This window comes from Sylvia atricapilla, chromosome 2 (assembly GCF_009819655.1).
Source record: "Sylvia atricapilla isolate bSylAtr1 chromosome 2, bSylAtr1.pri, whole genome shotgun sequence".
NCBI classification, from domain to species: Eukaryota; Metazoa; Chordata; class Aves; order Passeriformes; family Sylviidae; genus Sylvia; species Sylvia atricapilla.
Genome location: NC_089141.1, coordinates 59,106,486 through 59,132,430, shown reverse-complemented (window position 1 = coordinate 59,132,430; position 25,945 = coordinate 59,106,486). Strand labels below are relative to the sequence as shown.

At 35.5% G+C, this 25,945-nt stretch overlaps 1 protein-coding gene across 4 annotated transcripts in view; it reads right to left on the bottom strand.

The window, feature by feature from the left end:
* The window catches only part of TDRD3 (tudor domain containing 3), a 93,838-nt gene that overhangs the window by 36,063 nt on the left and 31,830 nt on the right, over positions 1-25,945 (bottom strand). For 3 of the 4 annotated variants that reach the window (XM_066313367.1, XM_066313365.1, XM_066313366.1), the window contains exons 2-7: positions 15,550-15,634; positions 11,750-11,815; positions 8,601-8,761; positions 6,352-6,493; positions 1,024-1,095; positions 402-551 (exon numbers count right to left, since the gene is read on the bottom strand). In XM_066313367.1, coding sequence (XP_066169464.1) covers positions 402-551; positions 1,024-1,095; positions 6,352-6,493; positions 8,601-8,761; positions 11,750-11,815; positions 15,550-15,634 — 676 coding nt within the window. Of the gene's footprint in view, positions 1-401; positions 552-1,023; positions 1,096-6,351; positions 6,494-8,600; positions 8,762-11,749; positions 11,816-15,549; positions 15,636-25,945 lie in introns of those variants that run through there. The other variant, XM_066313368.1, reaches the window with a different exon arrangement.

Here is a 25,945-nt window from a genome sequence, read left to right as displayed (position 1 = left end):
AGAAGGCCAAAGGAGAATATAAAAACTTGACACATTAGAACTAAATTTCCTAGCTATTTTTTTCAGACTGAGTTCAGGGAATCATGGAGGTTTTAAGAATTAAAAATAGCAGATGAAAATTGATAGCCTTCATCTATTACTTAAATCTTATTAGCAAAATTATAAACCCCTCATTTTTTAGTAGTGGTAGCAAAATCATATCTACAATAAAACATTATGATACAATTAGCTTTATTAAAATAAGAACAGCACCATCAATTCAAAAGGACTCTGATTTATCTTTTTAAAGATACAGGAGTAGAATTATAAGCAGGCAAGTATCAGAAAACATTTGTCATTTAAGAAACACTTAACAAGAAATGATCAATCACAGTAAGTAAAATGCTGCAACACATGCTAACCTCTTTGCTCTTTGCTACTTCTGCAATAGCAGCTGTTCTCTGCTTTTCAAATTCATCGTTGTCCGCAACAGTTTTTACAGTATTTGTCATTTGCAGAGTCTTTCTGCGATCAAGGTCTCTGCTATCCACTTGCACGTAAGATGCACATTTCTGAAAATGTAAAAGAAATTTTTAATTAACTTTTCTGCCCAATCTCGTTTGAAAAAAGATGTGCCCAAGTTTTATTCCATTAGAGTAGCAGACCTCAGATAAAGAATATGATAATGTAGCTAAGACATTGTGAAGTAATCATGACAATTCTAGGAAATTTGCTGATCCTTGCCAAATTCTTTGGCATTTAAGAAGAGACTGCATTAGTACCTACATGATCTGACCAGCAAAATCAAAGGCTCCACACACTAAATATTAAGCTTGAACTTGAGAGGAAAAAACATTACTGGAAACTGGCACAACAAAGAGACAGTTTCAACACAGTTTTGGGGATTTCTTTAACACGCACATTTTTTATATCCAACTTACCAAGATCTAAGGTGTTTTGATTGCCTTTGCCTAACTGGAACAAGGTACCTAGATATCATAATAAAGGTACTTTTATGAAGTGGCAAAGAGAAGTACACTATACCTGCCCAAAAGGTACAAAAGGAGGAGGGCCACCTTCTGTTCCTATGTTACTCCTATTATGTTTTGCCAAACTCTGTAAAAGAAAATTGATAATTAATAAATTGCAAACAGAAACCAGATTCTATGATAAATGTCTCTATTTCAGAAAGTACATGAAACTTGAAGATGGATATTTTAAGTAGAAAATAAATTATTATTTTTAAATCTTGGGTCACCTAAGTTAAGAACAGGGTTGGAGGAGAGGCATAGAAACAAATAAAACTATGGAATTTTGCATAATCACTAATAATACATAGAGCAGATGTAGAAAATTCAGTTATATACCAAAATCTACACTAACAGAACAAAGCAGCACACAAATAGGCAGCAGATGTTTCTTCATACAATGTACAATCAACTTGCTGCAATAGATTGTAAAGGCACATAGCACCTTAAAAAGGGATTGGATCAATTCAGCCTAGAGAAGGGAAGATCTTATCAGGGGGATCTTATCAATCTGCACAATGGAGACAGGGTCTTTTCAATGGTGCCCAGTAAGATGACAAAGACAGTGGGCAGAAAACAGATGGAGATTCCCTCCATCTCAAACACTTTTTTGACTGGGAGGTGACTGACACAGGAAGTCTGGGGAATCCCCATCCTTTGAGATTCTCAAAAGCTGTCAGGACATTGGCCTGGACAACTGGCTCTAGGTAGCCTGGACTGAGCCAGATGACCTCCACCCTCAACCGTTCTGTGAAATTCATGATCCCATGCATAAGCAAACAGAGAAAGATTCAATCAGAATCGCATCCCCTGATATAATACAGCAATTCTGTATGCCAAGGCTATAAGTGCTCAGGCTGTGATCTCGCCCTAAAAACAATCTCCTTTTTGCCACTGCTGGAAACAAAATGCTGTGCTACTAAGGAAAAAAAAAAAAAAAAAAAAAAAAAAAAAAAAAAAAAAAAAAAAAAAAAAAAAGAACAGGTCCTTACTGCTGTTAAAATGCACCAAAATTGCATTTTCTATAACATATCTCTTTTATCATCTTCATTTCTTACTGTCCTTTTCGCCCAATGGACATTCATGCATGACTACATACACTCTCTGTTGTCAGAGACAGCCTAATTACTTAAGGCTATATCTGACATTTACCTATATATTTATTGCCCCGATGTAGAATTGGTTGGAATCCATCATGTGAGAAATGGAGTATAAACACGAATAAGCTGTAAGCCACTATGTTATCAGAAAATTTCTTAAACTAAGCAATAGATTAATTTGGCTAATACATATCCAAACGAAAACTTTTTGTCCGCTCCTTTCATGTTAACTACTTTTAATCAGGAGCCAAAGACTGTTTTTTAAATCATTTATAGTTATTAATTCCTTTCAAGGTTGAAAAAAGAAACCTATCTTTTTTCTCATGCCTTGGAGCAAAAAACACTGATAAAGTATTCAATAAATGATTCAAAAAAGCACTTAGAAGTGCAGAAATCATAAAATTTTTCTCCTTTAGTTTCAATCAGTTCACTTAAAATGCTGCCTTAGAAATATGAGCTAACCAAGGGCTGATCACTGCAGCATGCTCACACTTCCCTGTACCTATTAACTGAAGCACAGTATAACATGGCCAAGCCACTTCACTTCCCCAGAACAGGCACTCCAGGTGCAATAAACCCTGCGCTTATTCTAGCATTTCTATTTTTTGCTTATTTGTTTGTACATAGCGAAATGCAGGCAATTTTGGAATGAACTCCCACACTGAAACAAAGTATAATTAAAAAAATACTTATATGCTAGACAAGAACTCAAACATCAGATTAATTTCTCATGTCCTATAATAAGAAAGAGCATGGTGAATTCCCACTTTTTTTTTTTCTTTCCCAAAGCAGAATCAAGAAATCACATAGAAAAAAAAAAGATTGTTCCAATCTACTGCTCAAATGTGCAACTGGGCAAATGGCAAAAAAAAAAAAACCCTTAAAAACTGACTGCCACTTTTACCAACATTTAGCTACATGAATTTTGAATCATAAAAAATTATTGCATAAAACTGTTATCATAATGAAAGAATTCTAATGATCTAATGGTAAATAAGAGCCCTGATACCTTCTTCTCAAGGAGCACTCTGCTGAGAAGCAAGAGCAGCTGCTTTAGAAACCAAATTTCACACTGCACCGAATAAAAAGCAAACCAGCAACACAAGCAATCTTTTTTAACTTACAATTAAACCTCCTCATAGCCCAGCAGTAACTATCAGTTACAATAAACTGTACTATAAATACATTTAGTGTATTTCTTTTACCCTGTTGCTCTATTTGCACCACGACACTAAAAACATATTTCCTAGAGAATCTCTTAAGAAACTAAAGATTACAATATAAGATTGCTAGATAGTATGTACTATTGTACCCTCACCTTTCTTTGTAGATGTACTTTGAAGTATACATAAAACTATTCCCTTTTCCCATGAGGTAATCTCAATATTTAGTCTCACCTTCATCAAAACAGAAAAAACCTTTAAGTACACTAGAGAGCTTCACTTTTAGATGACCGGTAATTCTAAGCGTTAAAAATTTAAGAGCCTACCAAACAGTCTCATCAATCATTTCAGAAGATTTGCTTCGGACTTCAAATACATATTGTCTTGTGTTTTGTTTAATAGCAGTACAAAGAACTTCTCCCTCTTAAGAAGGGTACAAGCAGTACCTTGCAGATACTGATCCTTCATGTTTGGATCACCAGTGACCATCAGAATGTGAGGAACACCACAAAGTAATAATTATTTGGAACTGTATTTTTTCCTAAAAATGTCAATGACACTTTACCTTATATTTCCAAATAGTCTAGAAAAAAAAAATCTCACAGTAACAGTCTCATTTACTCCTTCCTTACTTATTTACTGCCACTTAAATAGAGACACATAAAAGACCTGAAATTTTCAGGCAAGAATTCACCTTATGATAAAATTGAATGCTACAAGGAAGAGCACATTTATTTCTCATGCAATGTGGTAATACTGCATTCACTCCACATATGCTACACTGCAGTATGAGTCTTTTATAACTAAAACTTGATTGCTCCTGAAAGCAATTCCAAACACTGTTCTGAATGGAACAAAACAATAATACAACGGCACAAGGAAAAGCTAACAAGTAGGTGCAAGGGCAATACCTTAAGACAGGATAACCAACTTTTATTCTGAAGTTTCATAATGCTACTTGCCTTAATAACACCGTTATACTAAGTATAAAACCCCCTTAACCCCCTTATTTCATCATCTACACAGGAAGCCAAATTAACACATCTCAGACTTTCTACTGGAGAGAAAATATAAAACTGCCTTCAAAAATAAAAAAAAACTAGCTTCAAAACAAGTAATTTGAAATAGCTACACAAATAAATTTATTTTTTATGCAAACACAATTCGGCATTTTATTTAAACTTAGGCAAGATTAGACAAGGAGTAGCAGTGTCCTTATCAGCTCTCAGATATTTTAGCAATTATGCTTATTTGTCAGCTGTACTCTTCTACAAACCTTTCTGAACAGGATAGAAGCATCAAGTTCATAGGGAAACTGCTATGAACTACCATGTAGCATCTGGCTTCTACAGATTTGTTTGAGCCCTATCTGTCTAGCTGTCAGTCTGGATATAGAACTGGAACTACAATTTCCAGTGGTCATGGTTCACCTGTCCAAAGTGATTCCTTGTCACCCACAGCTTTTCTGACATGGCCACAGTCATGTGTTGTGAGCTGGTCAACAAGAAAAAGAAAACAATACTCTGGCAAACTCCAAAAATTTGAGAACCAGAGCACTGAGAGGATAGCAGCAGGCAATAGTTAACTTTCTGTATCTTACCTGAGCAAATCAGCAACAGCTACCACTCTGTTGAACGTATTGTACGCAGCTAAGAGGGGTGGCTAACAACTGCTGCAAGTTGGAGTCAGCAGCACACCTTTCGTTATTAAATACTTGGCTTTTGTTATTTATGTAAATAGAGCCTGTTCCAAGTTTTTTCTTGATGCTGATTTCAAAAACTAATTATTAATTATAAAGCAAAAAATATCTGTTGAAGTCCAGGTCGAAAAAATACAAAAACAGACTGTCCAAAATATCACCAAGAAAGCAAACCAGTTCTATTCTTGTCTTGTGAATTGCACAGCATTCTTAAGAACGTGTTAGCTCTATGTTCTCTCTTCTGCTCCACCTAACTTAAAACGCAGTGTTTTTTAACTGAAGAAAGAACTCACAAGTTCTTTCTCACAATACTAAGTAAGAATAAAAATCATAATATGGGATGTTTCTGCTGTTGGCCCCAGAACCTTTTTTATTTTGAAAACTTTATTTTAAACCAGGAATGCTTTTGTGTTCTAAAAAAACCCTTATTTTTAGCTATAAAAACTGAAGGATGCCAACAGAATCTACTAGAATATGAAACTCTAAGATTCAAATCAATTTTAGCCAAAATTCACATTAAGTTTGCCAAAATCTATTAAGCACAACTAAACACCAAAGGAGGTTAGTTCTAACAAAAAATTACTGAGTCCAGCTTTGCAAGAGCAACAATATAATGAGTACTTCATACAGGACTAACCATCATGTTCATAAGCAGCTACTCTGTTTCAGAGATGTAGATGTAAAAATACAGAAATGTGTGTGATTGTAGTAGCCATAGTTAATCTGGCAAGTATTTGCAACTAATGGTAGTATGGTCACAACTCCTACCCTAGGAACTTCCACGTGTTTGTGAGAAAATGTATGAAAAATATTCCTGCAGCCACTTTTGTTCTACTGGGACAGAAACCAAAGTAAAGGAGCTTACACATATCTATGCTATGTTGGAAGAATTTTAAATCTCCAATTTGACTTTGTAACCACAATTTATCTAAAGTACTGATGAAATGTGGAAGGGATCATACCAAAGGTAACCAACTTCAGTGCTTTCTGTACATTTATTCTATTATTTTTGCCTCAAAAAAACCAGTCTGCAAACAGTAACTGTAAAAGGCAGAACTCCATTAGTGTTTTGGTACCAAACACACTGTTTAAGAAAGCAACCACCCATGACTGCTTACCAAAATAAATTTAATACATTTGATGAATGTTTTCAATCCATGCAGAAAGTCAGTCCCTATGCAAAGATCACTTGTAATTTTTTTAATTTGCAACATTATTCATAAGAACTACTTAAATACATTCAGCTGCAGCCCTAAAACTACTGGGACAGTACAATTCTAAAAGCTTATTATACAAAAGTTCACAGTCAACAGAATAAGCTTGGCATTTTTAAATGTAATATGCAACTCGTAAGATAAGCATTTCCAGTGGTGTTACCTCACCCTTTGTAATTCCCACTTTTCTATAAGATGCTCCACTTCACCTCCAAGAACTGCTGTGTTACTGTCATCCAACAGCAAGAATCCATTTCTCACTTCAACAATTCCTGAAAGCTTAATTTTTGTTCCAGGTGGAGTGTTCAGGCTAGAGGTAGAAACAAAGTCAAACAATTCAAATACACTTATTAATATTCTGCCACAAAGAAACATAAAAAACCTACTCTTATAATAATTCCAACATTTTCATATGCCATAATAAAAAATTAGCATTAAAAAGCACAGTACTTTTCAATAGCTTTATTGGAACACTTCCCACCCATCATTCAAAAATGCCATACTGCAAATTACATTCTAACAGAGATGGATATTGGCAACTTGTCTGTTTGGTTAATATCCAATTTCATAATACCAAACTAAGGATACGATTTGTTTTGACTATCAGATGATATTTTTAGACAACTGACTTTGAGGCAGGCCCCTCATATTTACAGTTAAGAGTGGATTTCCAAATAGTTAATCATCTCTTCTTTTGTTTTTTTAGACATTGAACTTAGTATACACATAGAGCGGTTATAAAGGAACTTTTCTACACATTGCTAAGTCTAGGACTAGACAGTACTTTATATAATAACTATATTTATATATAACTTTATATAATAAATATATAAAAAATGAAGCATCTCATAGTGCTTCTCTAACTACTCTATAATTTGAAAACATATGAATACTTTCTGTCATCAACTCCCACATGGAGCCACCTTATCTTCTTACATGAATCTATCCTAGGAAAAGAAACAGCAGAAACATAAAAGAATCATATATTTCCAACAGGTAATTGAACGATCTGACAAGCAGTGCAATCTGGAAACTGCTCCTCCTTGTGAGAAACAGGACACAGCCAGTTAAAACCTTTCAACTGAGAGACAATAATCTCTTTAAAATATGCTAAAGCTGTTGGTGCAATCACAAGCCTATACCACATGATGAGGAAAATTCATAGTGGAGTCAGCCAATAACAGTACTAGTGGATTTAACCTTAGCAATGTTAAGGGATTTTTGGACTGTTCTGATAAAGGCAAAGAAAACGAGATAAAATAGACATGAAAGAAATACAGAAAAAAAATAGGTAAGGAGAAAGGGGTAAATGGAAGCCATAGTCAGGAAAAACCTATAATTTAAAAGAAAATTGTGATTTTTAATTTAAAGTAACATTATGTACTGAAACAGCATATTATTGCGATTTAATAGCCCAACATCAAACCTGAAAGAATTACATATAACACATAAAATTAAATCTCTAAATGGTTTGTAAAAAGAAGAGCTCACAACATTACTAGAGTGATGAGTTCTCTAACATTTTTGAGATTTTGTCAAAAAGCTTTCAAATTATGTCTTGTACTGGGCGTTCATCTTTAAACATTTTGTGATCTAGAAACTACTAACATAGGAGTCTGCCTTCCTCTATTGCTCTCTTTATATTCACATTGTAATATGATATTCCAAGTTCTGCTGGCTCAAGCTAAAATTAAAATATCATTAAATGTTCTGACAGCATCACTCTAAACTGCAAGCTGGCTCCTGCTCAGAAGGAACAGTTTAACAGTAAAAGATTATATTTAAAAATTAAGTATATATCTATATCTGTTACAGCTAGCAGAGAAAGATAGAAAGATTTTTTTAAACCAAGGTTATCTGAACTAGAAGAGTGCAGAGCACACCATGACTCTGCAGACTAAACACGAGAGATTGTATTTAGCACCTCCATAATCAAACACACAAAACATCTCCATGTCCAGCAGTAATCAGCTCTCTTACCCTTCACTTTTAACTGAAGAAATATCCAAGTTAAAGGCCTGCCCATGGTGAAGCAGCATTAGTTGCACTGGCTTGGCAGTGTCAAGCCTGTGGCACTCCTACTACAGAGGTAAGGCAAAAGATCTGCTACTACTAAAAACTGGGAATTTGGCCCAAGTTTGCACACACCCCCAAAATCCTGTGTGTTGTGAAACTACAACACAGTAGATGGCTACAAAAATCCATTTTCTTCCATTATGTAGTGCAGCATAAACAGAACTGTGAAATACAGTTATATATACCCTTGCATTCTGAATTTAAATTTCTCCTTTATATACAAATCCAAGAAGGAATTGCCTCTTTTGTCAAGCAATTTTTTCATAAATTGCTAAGGACACTTCCATTATTTCAAGAACATTTAAGTATCAAAGGAAAGCATGGAAAAGAAAGTTGTTCACCTTATTTTTGACATGCTGCTGTATTCTATAGCTGTGCAGCTTGTGTGTCCATCAGTCATCTGTAAACGTAACATTCTGGGAGCAGCCTGAGATTCTTCATTATCCTTTGGTGCAGCAACATTGCGAATTTTCTGTATTTGCAGGACACATGGCCCTTCCAGCTAGATAAGTCAAACAGAAAAGACAAAATTGTTAGCACTGTTAAGCAAACACACTGCAATATCTAGACACACCGACAGATGCCCCCAGGCAAAGGAAAATGTAATTTGATCAGGCAGTCATGTTGAATTTCTATCACTCATGTGTTCTAAAGCATGATAAAAATGGCTTTTTCAAGGAAACAGTTGTGATGGTTCGCACATCTCTGAGATACCAATTTTAAAATAAAAGCGAATGAAAACAGTTGAAGAGACAAACAAACAAAAACACTGATACTGTCACTCCATAGTATGGAGTCCAGAAAGATTGCATTGTAGGGTGTCACTGACAAAGTCTTCTAAAGAACAAAAAAAAAAAGAAAAGAACAAAAAAAACCAAAAAAAAACCAAAAAAAAACCAAAAAAAAAACAAAAAACAAAACAAAAAAAGAAAAAAAAAAAACAGCTTAGAAGACTATTTGTTTAGATCAAGAGGAAATTTGGTTTTGCAATCACCAACTAGAAACATAGTTTTTATGAACAATGGCCCAATCTAAATGTAACAAACTGAAGGGACATCACTTCTCTATTGATTACATAAAAATGGATACTCTACTGCACATGCCACAATCCATGTTACCAAAAAATAAACTTAATAACTAAAAAAACCCAAACAAACATAAACCAACCAAACAAAAACAAAGTACCACAAACAAAAACATCAAAATAAAGCACCTGAAAAACCCAAGCCCAAACCAACCACCTAAACCATTTATCACATTTCAGCTATAGGTAAGTCATTTTCATTTCTCTGAAAAAAAATTGTCTGTGGCTGCTCAACTGATCTCTAGCTCCTAAATGACAGTGAAAAGATGAAAAAGTGCACAGTTCACCAGCTTCTAACTTTGAAGAAACAGAATAGATAGCCAGAAGAACACAAACTGAGAGCAGATAGCCAGTAGATAAGTATATATAAAAAGAAGAGAAATTAATAAATAAGAGAATAGGACCACAATAGCTTTACTATGTTGGCAGTAGAAGATCTGATGTAGCAATCACTGTCACTGAAAGAAGCTTTTTTAAATGCAGATCAGTTTTAATGTGAACAACAAATCTGACAATTTTGGAAAAAAATAAAAAGGCAGTAGAAAAAAAATTCACAATCAAAACAAACAATTAAACAGGAATTGGGAAGCATATGAGAAACATTTGCCAAGAATTAAATGCCAGGAGTTAAATTGCTGGCATCTTATGTTTTCAACTGCTTACCATCAATTTGCCAGTATTCATAAAGTAACTCTGAGATCACAACTTAAACCCTTTCTGAATGGTTCTCCTGCAGTTAATATTCCCATCATACCAACAGTTCTCAAAAAAACCCAGTAACACCTTAAATGTAACAGCTATTAAACTATACATTGTAACTTTATAGCCTTTGCACTTCAATTCCTTCAAAAATACTTAAGGTATCTTTATAGTATATACTCATCTAGATAGAAATGGGAATATTCAGTTTTCCCAAATCCTATGCAAATGTGGCCATCTTGTGGTTAATGCTGGTAATATTGATTTTATTTAAAACCCATACAAAACACAGATATAAAATGCGTGAATGAGACAGCTCTGAGTAGTACTGGTTAAACACCATGTCTCATACTAGGACTCTACCAGCTTTTATGCATAAAAAGTTATTTTTAAAATAAGGAGTCAGATTTGCTTTTTGTTACTCAAAAAAAAAGGATATTACAGTTAAGAAAGCAAGGATTCAGCATACTAGCTAATAGCTTGAGCTAAAATTATAAATAGGAGTCCTTCTCAAGCAGATATTTCTCTGTGTAATTCTTTCCAAAACCTGAAGGATTATCATCCTCCAGGAAGTGGTTTCCAAGTGTCTGGTTTAGGATTTTTTAGAATAATTTTCTAAAGATCAATGCACATAGATAAAGCTAATAAAACTCTTCCCATAAAGTTAGTTTACTAATATGCTGCCTAGCTAAAATCTATGATCCTGCAATGGACTCCCTCTCAAGTGTGCTTTTTCATAAATCGCAATAGTGTTTGTGCTTTTTTTCCTGTAGAAGTCTGAGCTTAAATGGAAATAATGTTTGTGCTTTTTTTCCTGTAGAAGTCTGAGCTTGCAACAGTGACCACTCCATTTGGACAACAGAATAAACAAATCCAAACAGCTCTTAACAGCCTCTCTCATCGATCAATCTCGCTTTCTTAAAACAAATTCACCTTAACCTACCACTATCTGAATTTCAACAGTAAAGAAATATGTTTTCCCAGAACGTTCACATCAGTGATAGACTGTCAATATTTAAAGTAAGTGAAAAAGAATTGAAGTGACAACCACTGCTAGGTTTAAAATAAAATTCCTTCACTTATCCACTTTCTGAATGGCATGTAAGGAACAAAACAGGAAGGGAATTCAGAAGGAGGCAAACTTCATTTTTACCTAAACGCTCAACATGCATTAAAATCTAGCACACCCAAGTTTCAAGTACAATACTCTCCTCTAGCACAGAGTGTGTGGATAAAACATCTAACATGTTTTATCCACATAACCTGTAGGATACACAGCCACAGGAAAATTACAAAAAGTGCATAGCTATAGCCATGGATGTCAGCAAGTAACACAGCGTTAACTTGCATCACTGTGTGTATCAGAATCAAACAGCTACTTGGATTTATTTCTGACCTGCTTTGTTGCCCTCTCAGGATAATGAGGGGAAAAATGAAATTCTGATACAATCGGTCAAGACCAAACAAATTAAATGACTTTTCAGCAACAACTGAAGTTGTCAGGATTGTTCGGCAATTTCAAAGTTGTTAAATAAAAACCAAAAAGTCCTCTTCTATGCAGCTTATGTTCATATATGTACACTGTAATATGTTCAAACATTAGGGGGCTTTGTATGCGAAGTAATGACAAAACCAAATTAATGTGCCATAGAAAGCTATCACAGAAACCACAAAATATAGAAAAGTGAAGTAAAAAATATTGTCTACCTTTTCCACCTTTCCACCATTGATGTCACTGGGGAGAAATTTCTTGCCAATCGTTCTTAAATCTGTCTGAAATGATTACAGAAGACAAGAAAATATTAACTTAAAATATGCATTTAAAAAAAAAAAAACAAAATAAAATCCCATAAAATAGGAAAAAGAATAACATTTTTTCCATAATGACAAAAATTTATTACAGAAATCCACTCCTGTGTGTGATAAAAAATTCAACAACCTCAGAGTTTACAAAATAAATCTTTTTGTTTTTAAATTATATTCTTGTTGTAAGTGCATTTTCAATGCCGATTAAAATGCTCTTAAAATAGACAAAACCAAATGACTATGCAATGTTTAATGGTTAAACATAACTGTGAGGTTTAATAGAGGTGAAACATCTTTTTTTGCTCTCCACTTGGCACTCAGAGAAAAGTATTTTTAGTTTGTGTCTTTTTATATGCATAAATCCTTACTTTATTATGATCATAAACAACTCCCAAAAGTAAATGCACTAAATGTAATTACTACAGGAACCTGAACAATATTTTGCCATTAATATATATCAATGACCTACTATTCTCACACTTGGATCTAGAATGGAGCAGGACTGTATTTTAGTATCTGAAATACTGTAAACGATTTATTCCGGTTTTCAGTGAGAAACACTGGTATGTTACAAATCAGAAAAAAAAAATCATAAGAATGCACTTTTAGTATATTTACTGAGTATCTCTAGAGGGAATAAATGTCCAATCCTCTCTCTGTTGCACAAGATAGCCAGGTAATGATAAGGAAGCACATTCAGTTTTTCCATCTGAGCACATCTGAGGAAACTCATCTGTCAGTTGTGTGTCTCTGAACAGCACACAGGCTCCCATAAACTGTTCTTGTCAGTTCCATATCCCTATCATGGAATCATCATAGAATGGTTTGGGTTGAAAGGGACCTCAAATAAGATGTAGTTCCAACTCACCTCCTATGGGCAGGGTACACTTTCCACTAAGACCATATTGTCAGAGCCCATCCAACCCACCCTTAAACACTTCCAGGGATGAGGCATCCATGACTTCTCTGAGTAATCCTTTCTAGTGCCTCACCACCCACACGGTATAGAATTTCCTCCTAATATCTAGCCTAAGTCTACTCTCAGACTGAAGCCATTTCCCCACATCTTTTCACTACTGTCCTTGTAAAAAGTCTTTTTCTCTATCTTTCTCATAAGCTTCCTTCAGACACTGGAAGGCCACAATCAGGTCACCCCTAAACCTTCCTCTTTTCCAGGCTGACCTATCCTAATTCTCCCAGCTTTTCCTCACAAGAGAGGTGCTCCATCTCACTGATCATCTTGATGTCCTCTCCTCTGGACTCACTCCCACAGGTCCATGTCCTTCCTGCTCTGGGGACCCTAGAGCTGGATGCAGCCCTGCAGGTGGGGTATCACCAGTGGGGAGCAGAGGAGCAGAATCCCCTCCCTGGCCCTGCTGCCCACGGGGCTGTGGATGCAGCCCAGGACACGTTTGGCTTTTTGGACTGTGAGTGCCCATGTCTGGGTCATGCCCAGCAGCACCCCCAAGTCCTTCTCAGCAGGGCTGCTCTGGATCTGGTCATTCCTCAGCCTGTGTTGATACTGGCGCTTGCCCCGACTCAGGCGTAGCACTTTGCACTTGGTCTTGCTAAACCTCATGAGATGCCCATGGGCCCACATCTTGAGCTTGTCCAGGTCCCTCTGGATGGCATCTTGTCCTTCAGGTGTGTCAACTTCACTGCTCAGCTTGGTGCCATCTGCAAATTTGCTGAGGGTGTTCTGGGTCCCTTCATCTGTATCATTAATGAAAATAGTGACACTGGTCCCAGTGCAGATCTCTGAGGGATACCACTCATCACTGATGTCCATTGGGACTCTCAGCCATTGACCACTACCTGGATGGGACTGTCCAACCACTTACTTATGCCTCTAACAGTCCATTCATTAAATCCATCTTTCTCCAGTTTAGAAGGATATTATCAGGGACTGTCTCAAAGGCTTTACAGAAATCCAGATAAATGACATCTATAGCCCTCCCTTGTCTACTGAGGCAGTCACCCAACCACAGAAAGTCACTGGGTTGCTCAGGCAGGACTTGCCCTTGTCTAAAGCTTTGCAATCAGAGCAGAGGGAAGGGGACACAACTTCTACAAATTCTTTTTAAGTTCTTAGACAAAATAAAAACATTTATTTTTTATGAAGGACTGAAGATACATTTATGTCTACTTCATACTTATTTAAGCGATTCACACACACACATTCAAAAAAGGTAAAAAAAAGGTCAGCTGACTTTTTGATTTCTTCTGCCTGAAACATGCCTCTAGCAATCAACAAAGAATTTTTAAGAAGTGGGATATAAATTCACTGTTATCCGGCCATTAAAGACACACTGCTACTCTCTACTTACTCAACAGACAAGTTAATCTTCTGAGCACACAAACAACTGACTTAATGATAAAAAGACAGGCTATTAATTCTTGCTTTCGAGTACTTGTGCAACATTTCTAGGTTTTTTTTTTGTTATCTATCAAACAAAACTGAAATAACAACACAGGCACAAATGACAGTCAGTACTTGTTCCAGCACATGACTACATGCAGGTAATACGCAGCAACCCACAAGTATTTTATCTGGGTTTTATAAAGCAGCAGTGCATTCTCAAATACATGGGGCGTGCTGTTCTGGCCCAGAAATCAAACATTTGCCTTCTACGTGTTCTGTATTACATTCTTTGGATCTTTGCATTATCATTTTACTTTAATTCTTTTCATAATCCTTACATGAATTGGTGCCTGCATATGAGTGACTGAACACCTGCTCTAAAGAATAAGTGAAAGAAGCAGAGGGGACACTTTCAGAGTACCATCTGAAAATGTCTGCAATCTGAAACGTCTGAAAAGTGGTTGAATCTTGAGGGTGGACAAAATAATCCCCAACGACTCTTACATAAATTCATTATTTTATTATTTCTAATTTCATCAAGGAAAAATACTTTTTCTCTTAAGCACTTGACTAAATTGTTTTCCTCTTGAAACTACATATAGTTATTACAAAGTTTATATTAAACCATATGAAATATCTGAGTATGGATTTGATAAAATACGTTAAAATAAAGTAACAAATACATGAATTAAGAAAGGCAGCAGACTTATTAATGTTTACTAACAATGTAATACCAGAATTCTAAAAATCAGGGATTCACATGCACACTTTTCTCATATCCTTAAAATCATTATGGTTGATTTCTTCAAAGATGTTGCTCTATCTTGTATATTCCTTGGGTTTTTTTGCCAAAATTACGACTACTAATCCAGATTTTTACAGTAAAGAAAGAAAAACCAGGTTTTAGTTACATGAATATGTAGACAACACTGGATATGTAGTCTGAATGTGCTTTAAGGAATATTATATTCAGAAGTCAAAGTGTTCTATTCATCCCAACAAACTTGCACTAAAATTTCATACTCATATCATTACATAGCACTTCTGGTTGTATTACTGCTTGTAGTTTGACTTTAGTTTTGCATTTCATAAACAAAAAAATATTTTCCTACTGCTATATCTATCCATTTTTTCTCCTACAGGTTTTGCAGTTTGGAATAGCTGCTCTTTCCAAATAAAACTCACAATTTATACAGGCAAGGAGAGGGGTAAGTACTCTGTCCTTTACATAAATGATACAGACAATAGTACACTTAATTAAACACACAAACTTGAGCCATTAGATCTATCATTTTTAGCATGATTTCTCAGAAAAAACAATTTCACTACCATAACTTACATTAAGGGCAACTAGGATAATATCATTCGTGTTAACTTTTTCAGATGAACTTAAGCAAGCTTCAATTCCTTCATCTGAAAGATACCTGTTAAAGAAAAACAAAATTAGAATATCACATTAAGTATCAATGAGACAAACATTTCTTCTATGAGATTGTCTTTAGTTCCTATCTTTTGTACTGATGAAGTATAGGTGCAAAAATAATTGAAAAATTACTTAATGTACTCAGTTTCCTTACACTGAAATGAGGTTAAGAAAAGTATTTCTTCTTTCATAATTTCAAAAGAGAAGAAAATTTTAAAAAATGAAAAAAAAATTGCATTTACAAAGTAATCAGAGCCATAATATACAGGGTAAACACTGTGCTCCTCATGCCCAGCCCCTGAATTACAGGAAGATTGGTCTCAAATCAACCCTTTGACCTTTATTTGATGGAAGAAGCATATTTTCACTCGTGCATTTGCAAGGAAAAAAAAAAAAAAAAAAACCACAACAAAAAAAACAAAAAAAAACAACAAATCAAAACAATCAAGTCCTATCCTGCTCAAAGAACAACCACTGCTATTTGGAAAGAGCAAGGCTGTACAGTTACTCCCTCAAGGGCTGGGGCACACATCATTGCCATCCTATAAAATATATTTTGGTTGCCTGTGCTACAAAGAAACTGGTAAAAATGAAAGTACATTACAGTGTAGGAACAGTCAAATATGTCAAAAAGTATTAAGTAAGAATAAAAATTCTCCTCCAAACCACATTTGGAAAAAGTGTTTGTGACACTGATGGTGATAAAGCAGGATCAGTATCTTTCTGCAAAAATTCTGTAAGTATACAATAAATTTGTTCTCACAATCTGAACACTGTTTTGAATTGATCACCCAAATCCATTTTCAAGGGCTGATCTATTCTAACCTTCAAAAAACACTTCAAAAAAGGATAATTTTAACTTGAGTGATCAGAAACTGTGACATTTGTTGTTCATTTTGCCTACTCTAACCCATTTGCAGTTCCAGTTTTCAATTTTATGTAGCTGGCAAACTGCTCTCTTCTGCACAGCTCTTCATTTTATTCAAATACATCACAGCAACCATTAAATAATTGATAGACACCCAGTCTGAACACAGTTCTTCCTTAACATTTAAATAACTACTCACCAAGATAGCACCATTTCCCAAATAATAAAAGAATGACTTAAGAAACAAAGAGTAATATACACTTAAAAATACTAAAAATAAATATTCCTGAGTGCTTCTAAAAATACTTTTTGAAGAAAATAACATCCACACAGTGTAATGTACAAACAAGGCAAAATACTTGAAGAGAAGTACACTTGACAGATCTTTTTTATTCCAGTCCTGGTAACTTTAACATTGCCCTTTCCAGTCCTGCCAGTGCTCCCAGACTAATTGCTGGTCCCAGCTGTGCTCTAACCTAGACACTTGCTCGGATTTATCTGTTCACATCTATATAATCCAGTCTCTAGCCCACCATCACCAAAAAGAAGAAAAGCCAGTAAAAACATTTCAGACAGAAAAAAAAAAGCACATATATATATATATATAAGCATAAAATGAAACAATCCTATTTTTTTAATAAAATACAGATGCTTGAAAAAAGTAAGGCAGCAAGATGTGTTGGCTTGCATGGGAATACAGGATTTCCCAGCTGAGTAACTCAAAGCTTCAGTACTATGATATGGGAAGATTTATGCAATTCCTGTGCGTTAGCACATCTCATTAGCTGGAGTCAGAAGGTAAAATGGAACAGAATTCCCACTCTGTGCCAGGGGAAACAGATACACCCAACAGACTATCTCGCTCTCGAGGCTTCAACTGTGGCTTAATTACACCAACAGACTTCCTAGAAAGAGAAGTATCTTAAACTCTACAAGTTTACCTTCTGCTGTCTTCAGCATAAAACTGAACATAAGTTGAACAGCAGGGGCTGAGGGAACTACAAAATCCATAAGATGAGTTTTAGACTGTTGGCTAAGTCACGGAAGAATTCCTCTTTTTCTGCTCCAAATGCAAATGAAGTCATTCTTCATACTACTAACGCTAAAGACACTGCAGTTCTCTTACAGAGTTATTTAAGCCTAGTACCTCAACATAAGCACTATCATTTTCCAGCAAGAAAAAAAAATGTTTTTAAAGAATGAGTAAACAAGAATTTGACCTACAATTAAACTTTCTCTATATAGGACAAGATGAATTCTGCTATTACAAAATTCACTGCTGAGTCATGTTTTTCTTTCGCACCTCAAAGCGAAGACTGAATCACAACTGTCAAAATAGCACTCTGGTTTAGTCAAAACTTTTAGTCTGTAACTTTTTATATATAAATTTATATATGAATTTCATTTAGTTTGTCTCGTTATTTAGGAAAGCTTTTGAGACAGAAGGATAAAGAGAAACTCACACTGGAGAAGACCACTACTTTTTGACTTGTGCTAATCTAAGCAACAGCACTAAGCAAAAATATTGCCTATCTCACCAAAATCTCTGCCAAATCTCTCAGGGAGACACCAATCATGAAATACCACTGGGGACATCTGTTAGGTTGATTTAAGCAAACATCAGAGCTTTTTAGCAAAAACCTGACTCACTTGGTTATTTTAGGAGTTTTCAAAAAATCAGAATCTCTGAATATCAATGTAGGGGGGTTATTTTCTAGTTTGGGGTTGGTTGGTTTGGTTTTATAGATGCTTATGACATGAAAACATAAATTAGGTAAATGCAAAAGATCCAGATCAAAATTACTTTCAAGAAAAAAAAAGATCAAATCAACAGTTCTGTCAGCTGAATTTTGCTAAAGAACTTCAGTAGAAAGAAAGAAAGAAAAAAGAGGCTTTCCAGTAATGTGTCAGGTGCTGTTTCTGTGCAATAGGATGCAAAACTATAGATTTAGTAAAAAATGGTCAGAAATTGGCCAGGAAGCAAACTGCAACCAAGAGATATTGTACACCAGACTCAGCCAAAGCACAGATTTCTCCTGCTTCAACAGAAGCTTGAAACCAGTGTATATCAAGTCACTCTTTTCCATTTTGCCTTAATAACATTCTTATACAGACTACTTCATATAGCAATGAGTACTCCAAACATGTTTATATGTTCTTAACAAACTTACAGAAACTTATTTTAAATAAATTTATTTTCTCCTGTTTGTACAGTCTCCTATAAGAACTAAGTTTTAGCTTTGAGTATTTCCTGCTACAGGCCCACAAATTATTTAAGAAAATAAAAAATAAGTACTTTTATGAAATTATTTTAAAATAATTGCATTTCTACAGAAAAAAAATATATCTACCTTGCTCAAGTATGAAAAGGGAGTTATAATAGAAAAAACTACCTCTTCAGATGGCATAATCCTTCCCCCCAACAAGATAAGAATTATTAAATCTGAGCTTTTTCCAGACTCTGAAGGAATCAGAGTCCCTTTCTCTATCTGCTCTTAATGAGAGCATGCAATATGCTGAAGGTAGGACCTTTACAGCGTAAGGCCACTCAATTCTTTGTTCTCTATATTAGATCAAGGAAGGAAAAAACCCAATCTGACCCTGAACAAAACCAAAGACAGTAACAACCTGCTCTGGAGTCAAAGAGAACAACCCTGTAGCACTGTGTCTCTAGTATAGTCACTCAAGTGCCTCACATCATCTATATTACCTGTTCTGGCCATTTTGCAAAATGCCATGACCTTAGATAACAAAAGGTGACCTACAGTGTGATCCTATTACATTAATCTAACACATTTCCTATTGCCAAGCTGTAGGAAGCAATCCCAAACCACCCATGAACCAGATCAGACTGCTGGAAGCGCACATGAGTCCTCCAGTTCTCAAGATCTACCTGGCTGTGCTGTACAAGCAGCGTCTGTCAATTCTTGCTCTCCACACCTCCATGCCAAGCTGTCTCCTCTAACTTTCCTTTATAAATCAAGGAGACACTGGGAACAATCTGGCACAGAAATGCTGCTGCCACAATCAACAAACTTCCTGTTTTTCTTTCTGTAAACAAACATTTCAGAATTCTGCTTAATGTGAAACTTCTGCTTAATGTGAAACAGAAAATAAATAAAAGATAATATAAATGGGCGAGAAGCATAGGTTGAACAGCAGCCAAGCTCCACAAAACTCTCCAAGTCCAAAGCAAGCCAGTGGCTTATCACTGACATCTTACAATGACACCAAAAAAACCCCAACAACACACACTCCACAACATAACCTCCCACTATGAGCACTGGTAACCAGACTAAGATGCACTAAAAGTACCTTTAGTTCCCAAGAAATAAAGTACTCACTACACTTCTTTCTTACACATTTTAAAACTATCTTAAAAGTTCCATATTGAAGTTATGAACACAACTACATTGATTGCAAGGGAACTTTAGTAAGTAGTGTTGCAGGAGTCACACAGGGATTCTATGGCCTTGGAACATCAATACAAATTAGAAGAAAAAAAAAATCACAGTTTATAATCAAATGGGCATAGAGCTTCCACAAATGGTTGAGATGGTTATTTGTGAAGCACTCTCAAGAGAAAGGAGATCAGAAGAGAAAGGAAAATAAATGTTTCTAGTGTAATTCTTCTGCATTATGCTTGCTGAAACCTGAGGGATCTTACCTGTTCCTCCCCCCACTCCAGCTCCATTCATCTGAGACATGAAGCAGCACAATCCTCTTAGCAACAGCTTTTTGTCAGAAAAAACATCTCCTATAAACTACCTGCATTCCCACCCTCAAATGAGACATTAAAACAAAACCATTAGTAATGAATCAGCATTTTCTACACAAACATTCACATATAAATCCAAATCTGCAATTTTCCTGTCAAAATGTTCTCAACAAGCTTCTATGAAAAACAGACTTCAGTAATTCTTCCCTTGTAATACACTAAAAAAAATTACATCAGTGACAGTCAGAGCTATTTTCCCACTGCCCCTTCATATCAAGTATAACATCAATTTAATAACCCATAACCCACTTTTGTACATCATAGGTGTGCATTCTCCTTTTCAGTGTTTCCCACTGCTATGGGATATAACCATAGTACAGATCTTGCCTATGCTTCTACTTATCTCGCTTTATGCTCTTCTTTACTTCATAAAGAACAAATTACACCTGATGTGGCCTGAATAGACAGATTTCTGTACTACTACTCTACTGCCTATGTCTGAAACACTGAAGAAATTTGAGGTATCAAAGAAAGAGACATTTTTTGTCTGCTCTATACTGCTGGATTAAACACTTTATCTGCAGACAAACACGCACGTGTATACACACACACACATATAGGTTTAAATGAGAGCCTTATTCTATAATTAAATCCACCAGGTAAATAACTCTCCTAATAATATTTATTTTTCATGAGTAGCTTTCTTGAAAAGCACGTTTTCTCTCTTTGTAATTAACAGCTCATGCACAAATACAAATCTTTAATCTTCCATCTTTTTTCTATCACATCCTTTTTCTATAAATCCTCTGTCATTTTCTTCTACCACCTCTAGAATTAACATCTTTTTAAGTAGAAGCTTTAAGAAAAGAAGAAAATAAGAAACATTATTATTAATAAATACATAGAATAAAATTTTTCCATTTCAGATTCCCAGCTCTTCCAGAATCACTGTGATATTATCATCAAACACAAACTGCACTACCACTTCTAATTCAGTGCCAGCCACACAAATCAACGTTTGGGTTTTATAGCAAATTTTATACAGCTATTTTCACTGTGTTTATGCAAAAAATCAGAATGTTCCTTACATATCTTTGCTACAGAAGCAGATTTATACAATTGTGCCATAAAACTATAAGGTTTTCAAAGGAAATTAAGAAATCACAGAAAGCTTTCAAATTTTTCTTACTTGATAACACCTCAGTAGAAGAGAGAACACTCGAAGCAATTAAGCAAAGAGCACCTTAAAAGACCATAGTAGCACAAGACCACCATTGGGTGTCAGTGTTGTTCCATAACAGAAAAACTCCATCAACCAGCTATTTTAAACACTCAGGAGTTCTCTTAATAGGGCTACAAAACGTTTTGCTGGCTTTCAGTTCTGTAAAGGAATTACACAAAATTTTAGAAATTTCACTGAGGGGCTGTCCACTACAGCTGTTCAAAAAACAAAACAAAACAAAACAAAAAAAAACCAAACCAAACCAAAAAAAAAAAAAAAAAAAAAAAAACCACGACATTTTAAGACATTATCCAAATATGAAAATCAGATTTTCAAGAAAATGTCTTTCTGTATCCTTTAAGCTGCGTTAACTATAACTGGGAAGCAACTGACACTGTTCTTCAGCTTCTGACTTTTTTTTAGTTTAAAGAACTGAATGGGCAAAATTAGGGTCAATTGTTCCTTTATTCACAAGGCAAACACCTGCCTGGAATGACAAACCTAGATTCAAGTGGCACTCTTGGCAATTTTACTATTAATATTCTCACACCGAGAAATGCCTTTTTGTCTTGCAATTGTATTTAAAGATTTACTTCCTACATCTTGTTCTTGTCACGTACATTTGGTATATCTTGCACATACACCAATGATTATTGTTATAAACTGTATTTTTGTTTTCCTATCACTTTTTCAATTTGTTAACAACACTGAACTCTGACCAGAGCACTCACAGCTTGGCAGTTTTAAGGAGCTTTATCTCATGTTTGAGCTTAGTGCTTCGCCCAGGTTTTTAATGATAGTATCAAATCAAAAGCATGACCTAGAAGATGTTTTCATGTAGCCTCAGGTTTTGACAGTGAACTATCTGTAGTCATTCTTCCTAGTGCAGACAAACTACTTTTATAATTGCCTTACAGGAACTTGATCTAAATCGTTCCCTTATTTCACTCCTTAAGGATGCAAATCCAAACTGTTAAAATAACAGAATGGACTGTATTGTATCACTACTAAAAAGTCACTAAATTTTAAGTGCACTTAGACTAGCAAAAGCCAATTTGAATAATCCTGAAAGCACACTAAGAAATACAGAATTTTGGCTATAACTTGGTAAGCATTTAGATGACGAGACACCAAGGTATTTAAGTCTATCTTTAAAATATTACTGACATTTCTAAAACTGGTGCACAGCCACTACATCATCTTGGTTCCCCAGGCAGTTAAACTTGCATCTCAGCTACCTAATTTTTCACTCCTGGGAATATACCACTTCTTTAAGTGCATTCTCCAACCCAAGCCAAGCTGAAATCCCAGAAAGCAACTCATAAAATATACATTCACAAGCTCATGTTCTCAGATGTTTAGCTGACAAAACTTAAGGCCTAAACCTCTCTCAGATGTCTGTGACACTTGACTTTCAATAAAAACATGAACTAAAAAAGTCAATCTATTTTTAGAACAAAAAAGGTTATCTTTTTTTTTTAATGTTACATAATAAAAGCAGGATGACTCATTACTGCCCCCATCTTCTTTTTTAATGTGAGAAAGCAAATCCAAGTTAATTAGCATTAAAATCTATTTTGATAGTAAAATCCTGACCTAAGGTAAGCACAGCAGATGCTCAGTGCCAAGGAAAAGGAGAAAAAAAACAAAATGAAAACAAAACCCAAAAGTGCAGTACTTAAACACCAATGCATTAGCTTCTTCCCGGCCTGCTTCTACCCGAATCTTTCAGTTGGAATGGGATAAAGACCAATAATTTAGGAGCACTACCATATCCTAAACGTATGCAATATCAAGCACTACAAATATTTCACTGCATAAGCAACAGTAGTCCAGCAGCTGACAGTGAGAGCCAACACAAGCATCCACTGTGCTTCCCCCCTTCAGGAACCTCCTGCTCCGAGGCCATCTTGATGTGGAGTCATTTCCTTCCCTCCTCCTACAACTCTAGAGAGGCAAAGAGCCCACATGGAATCGCACTCCCTAACAAGGAGCTTTTTCCATCTCTCCTACAGTAACACTGGAGAGCAGAGCTGCCTTATCCCTGGGTCAGTAAGCCCTGAGACAGGATCTGGTGCGAAGGAGGTATCTGCTGGGTGTCAGAGGCAGAGGGCACGCCAGCAACCCCTCAAGGGCTTCCAAGTTGTATTTCTATGATATTATGATTTTTAGTCACCTTTATCGAACCAGCTTCTTATCCATTTCCAGAGGACGAGGACTATTGTCATTCAAAACCTGGAGTAAAAAGTGATAGTTTCAGAATTAATCTTTAATATGTCTGACATGCAAGGAGAACTGTAAGTCTATTATTGGGTTAGCCTGACAGTCATTCTCACACCTCCCTAGTTCCACACACCAATCTTCTCTTTTTAATTACTAGAACTTGTATTATTTTGGGGTTCCTCCCTAGCCTCTCTGAAATTACTCTGTTCCAAACTTGAAGTATCAGAAGCAAGTTTTCAGCATAGTCCTCATCAAGTTCGTGCACACAGAACATGAATTTTAAGACATTTTAACAGCTGCATTAGTGAAGTCTTTACAGTCACACCTCCCATAGTGTGATACATAGTGTGATGTGTGCTCTTTTTAAGTCTATTTTCTTCTATAAAATTCCTACTATTGGGAATACTTAGAGTATGAGACTAGCAGCACATCTTTAACAAGTATTTCACAAGATAAAAAAGGAAAGTCTTGGTTCTTGAACAAAACATGAAGCTTGTTTACCTTTACAACCACATTACACATCCCCAATAACATCACCGTCAAAAACCTCACACTCTCCACTTGCTCTTTCCCAAATGCAATATACTTCATTTACCAAGTGCTTTACTATATACACAAAACTAAAAACTGGAATCAGCCTTCTTTAATAATTTCAGTTCCCAGCAGAATTCAAAATAGTCACTTGCAAAGCCCTGACCCAGAGCCAAAAATCCTAGAAACTGGAGAATGTCTCATCACACAGGTCAACAAGAAGCTCATTTCAGGACATATACAGTTCTCCTACAAGCAGACAACTGGGCCAGGGAGAAATGCATGTGGAAAAGCCAGTCTTGAACTGACAACAAACTATTAAGCAGGGCACTCTCTGAAAGGGCTGCAAAGACAATGGATTTCCTTCCCCATGCTTTCAAAAAGCTCAAATCAGATGGATGTCATCGGATGATGCAATGTTCATCTCTTCATCAACATCGCTAAACATAGTGAGAAATCACTGAAGGTCAGGAAAAAAGCTACAAATTAAGACCTCAAATCTACTTGCAATAGATTCTTAAAAACTGTGCTGCTGCAATTTTAGGTCCTATTTGTGATATAGTTTTAAATTGCAGTAGCAGCACTGTGAGTATATGCAAAGGTAACTACTACATAAGTAAAGAGCCATTAAATTTTCCACCTTAAAACAACTGCAAAAGCTACTGATAAATACTTTGATAGGTAATTTACATTCAAAATGTGTCTGACAAAGTATAAATTTTTCATATTAAAGATGGCAAAATCCAAAGCACTGGTTAGGAAGTGGGGAACAAAGGAGATTGAAAGAAAGAGAGCAAACAGAACTTCCCCCAAATAAAAGATGAAATTACCAGCTGCTTAGCATCAGTCTAGAAGGAACTTTTGCCCATCTCACTCATTACTTTATTTCCACTTTTTGAGCCCTGCATTAACACAGCAGACACAGAGCATAACTTTCTCTGCTGGAAGTAACCAACCAAGTTGCATAATGCAGCCATAATCATCAATCACATCGGAATGCAGGCACAGGAGTTACTTATTTCACCACCATGTGTGTAAGACAGGAAGCACCTGAGTCAAACTGAGATCTCTATTCTGCTTCAGTGGCTACACACTCTTTTTACAGTGATGATTAAAAAGGTTTATAGCTCTCACTTCACCATGTAGTTATATACAGAATCTGTGAGTGAGTTGGTTACACAAGTTCAAAAAACCATCAAAAGCCGAGGACAAGTCAGGAACTTTGATAATAGTAAAAAATATATATATATATTTAAACAGTAAGGAATTATTATTTCATGATGAAATAAACATGGTTTCAGGTTCTTGTGACTTCCCAGAGAATTTTATTCAAAGGCCATTATTACTGATGGCTCAGACAAAACAGTAAAGAGGTTGTGAATTTTATATTTAAAACCAAAATACTAAAGGACATTCTTCAATGGAAAAAAGGAGATTAATTATATCAACCAAACAAAAAAGAAGTCGAAAGACTGAACAAGATATTCTGGAGGATTAATTTGATAAAAGCTAATAATAAAGACATTTCAAAGCAGATAAAAGAATCCTGACAGGTGGCAAGGATGACAAATGAATGAGTGCCAAAAGGATTGATTTAAAAAGTTATACTTACGTAGCTACAATATCTAAGTTGGCTTTCTTCAGGTTTTTGGTTGTTTTGGGGTTGGTTTTTTTTTATTATTCTTTCTAAACTAAACCTCTACAGAGATCTTGAAGTTCTCCAGACTAAAGTTCTTGTTCAAATGCATAT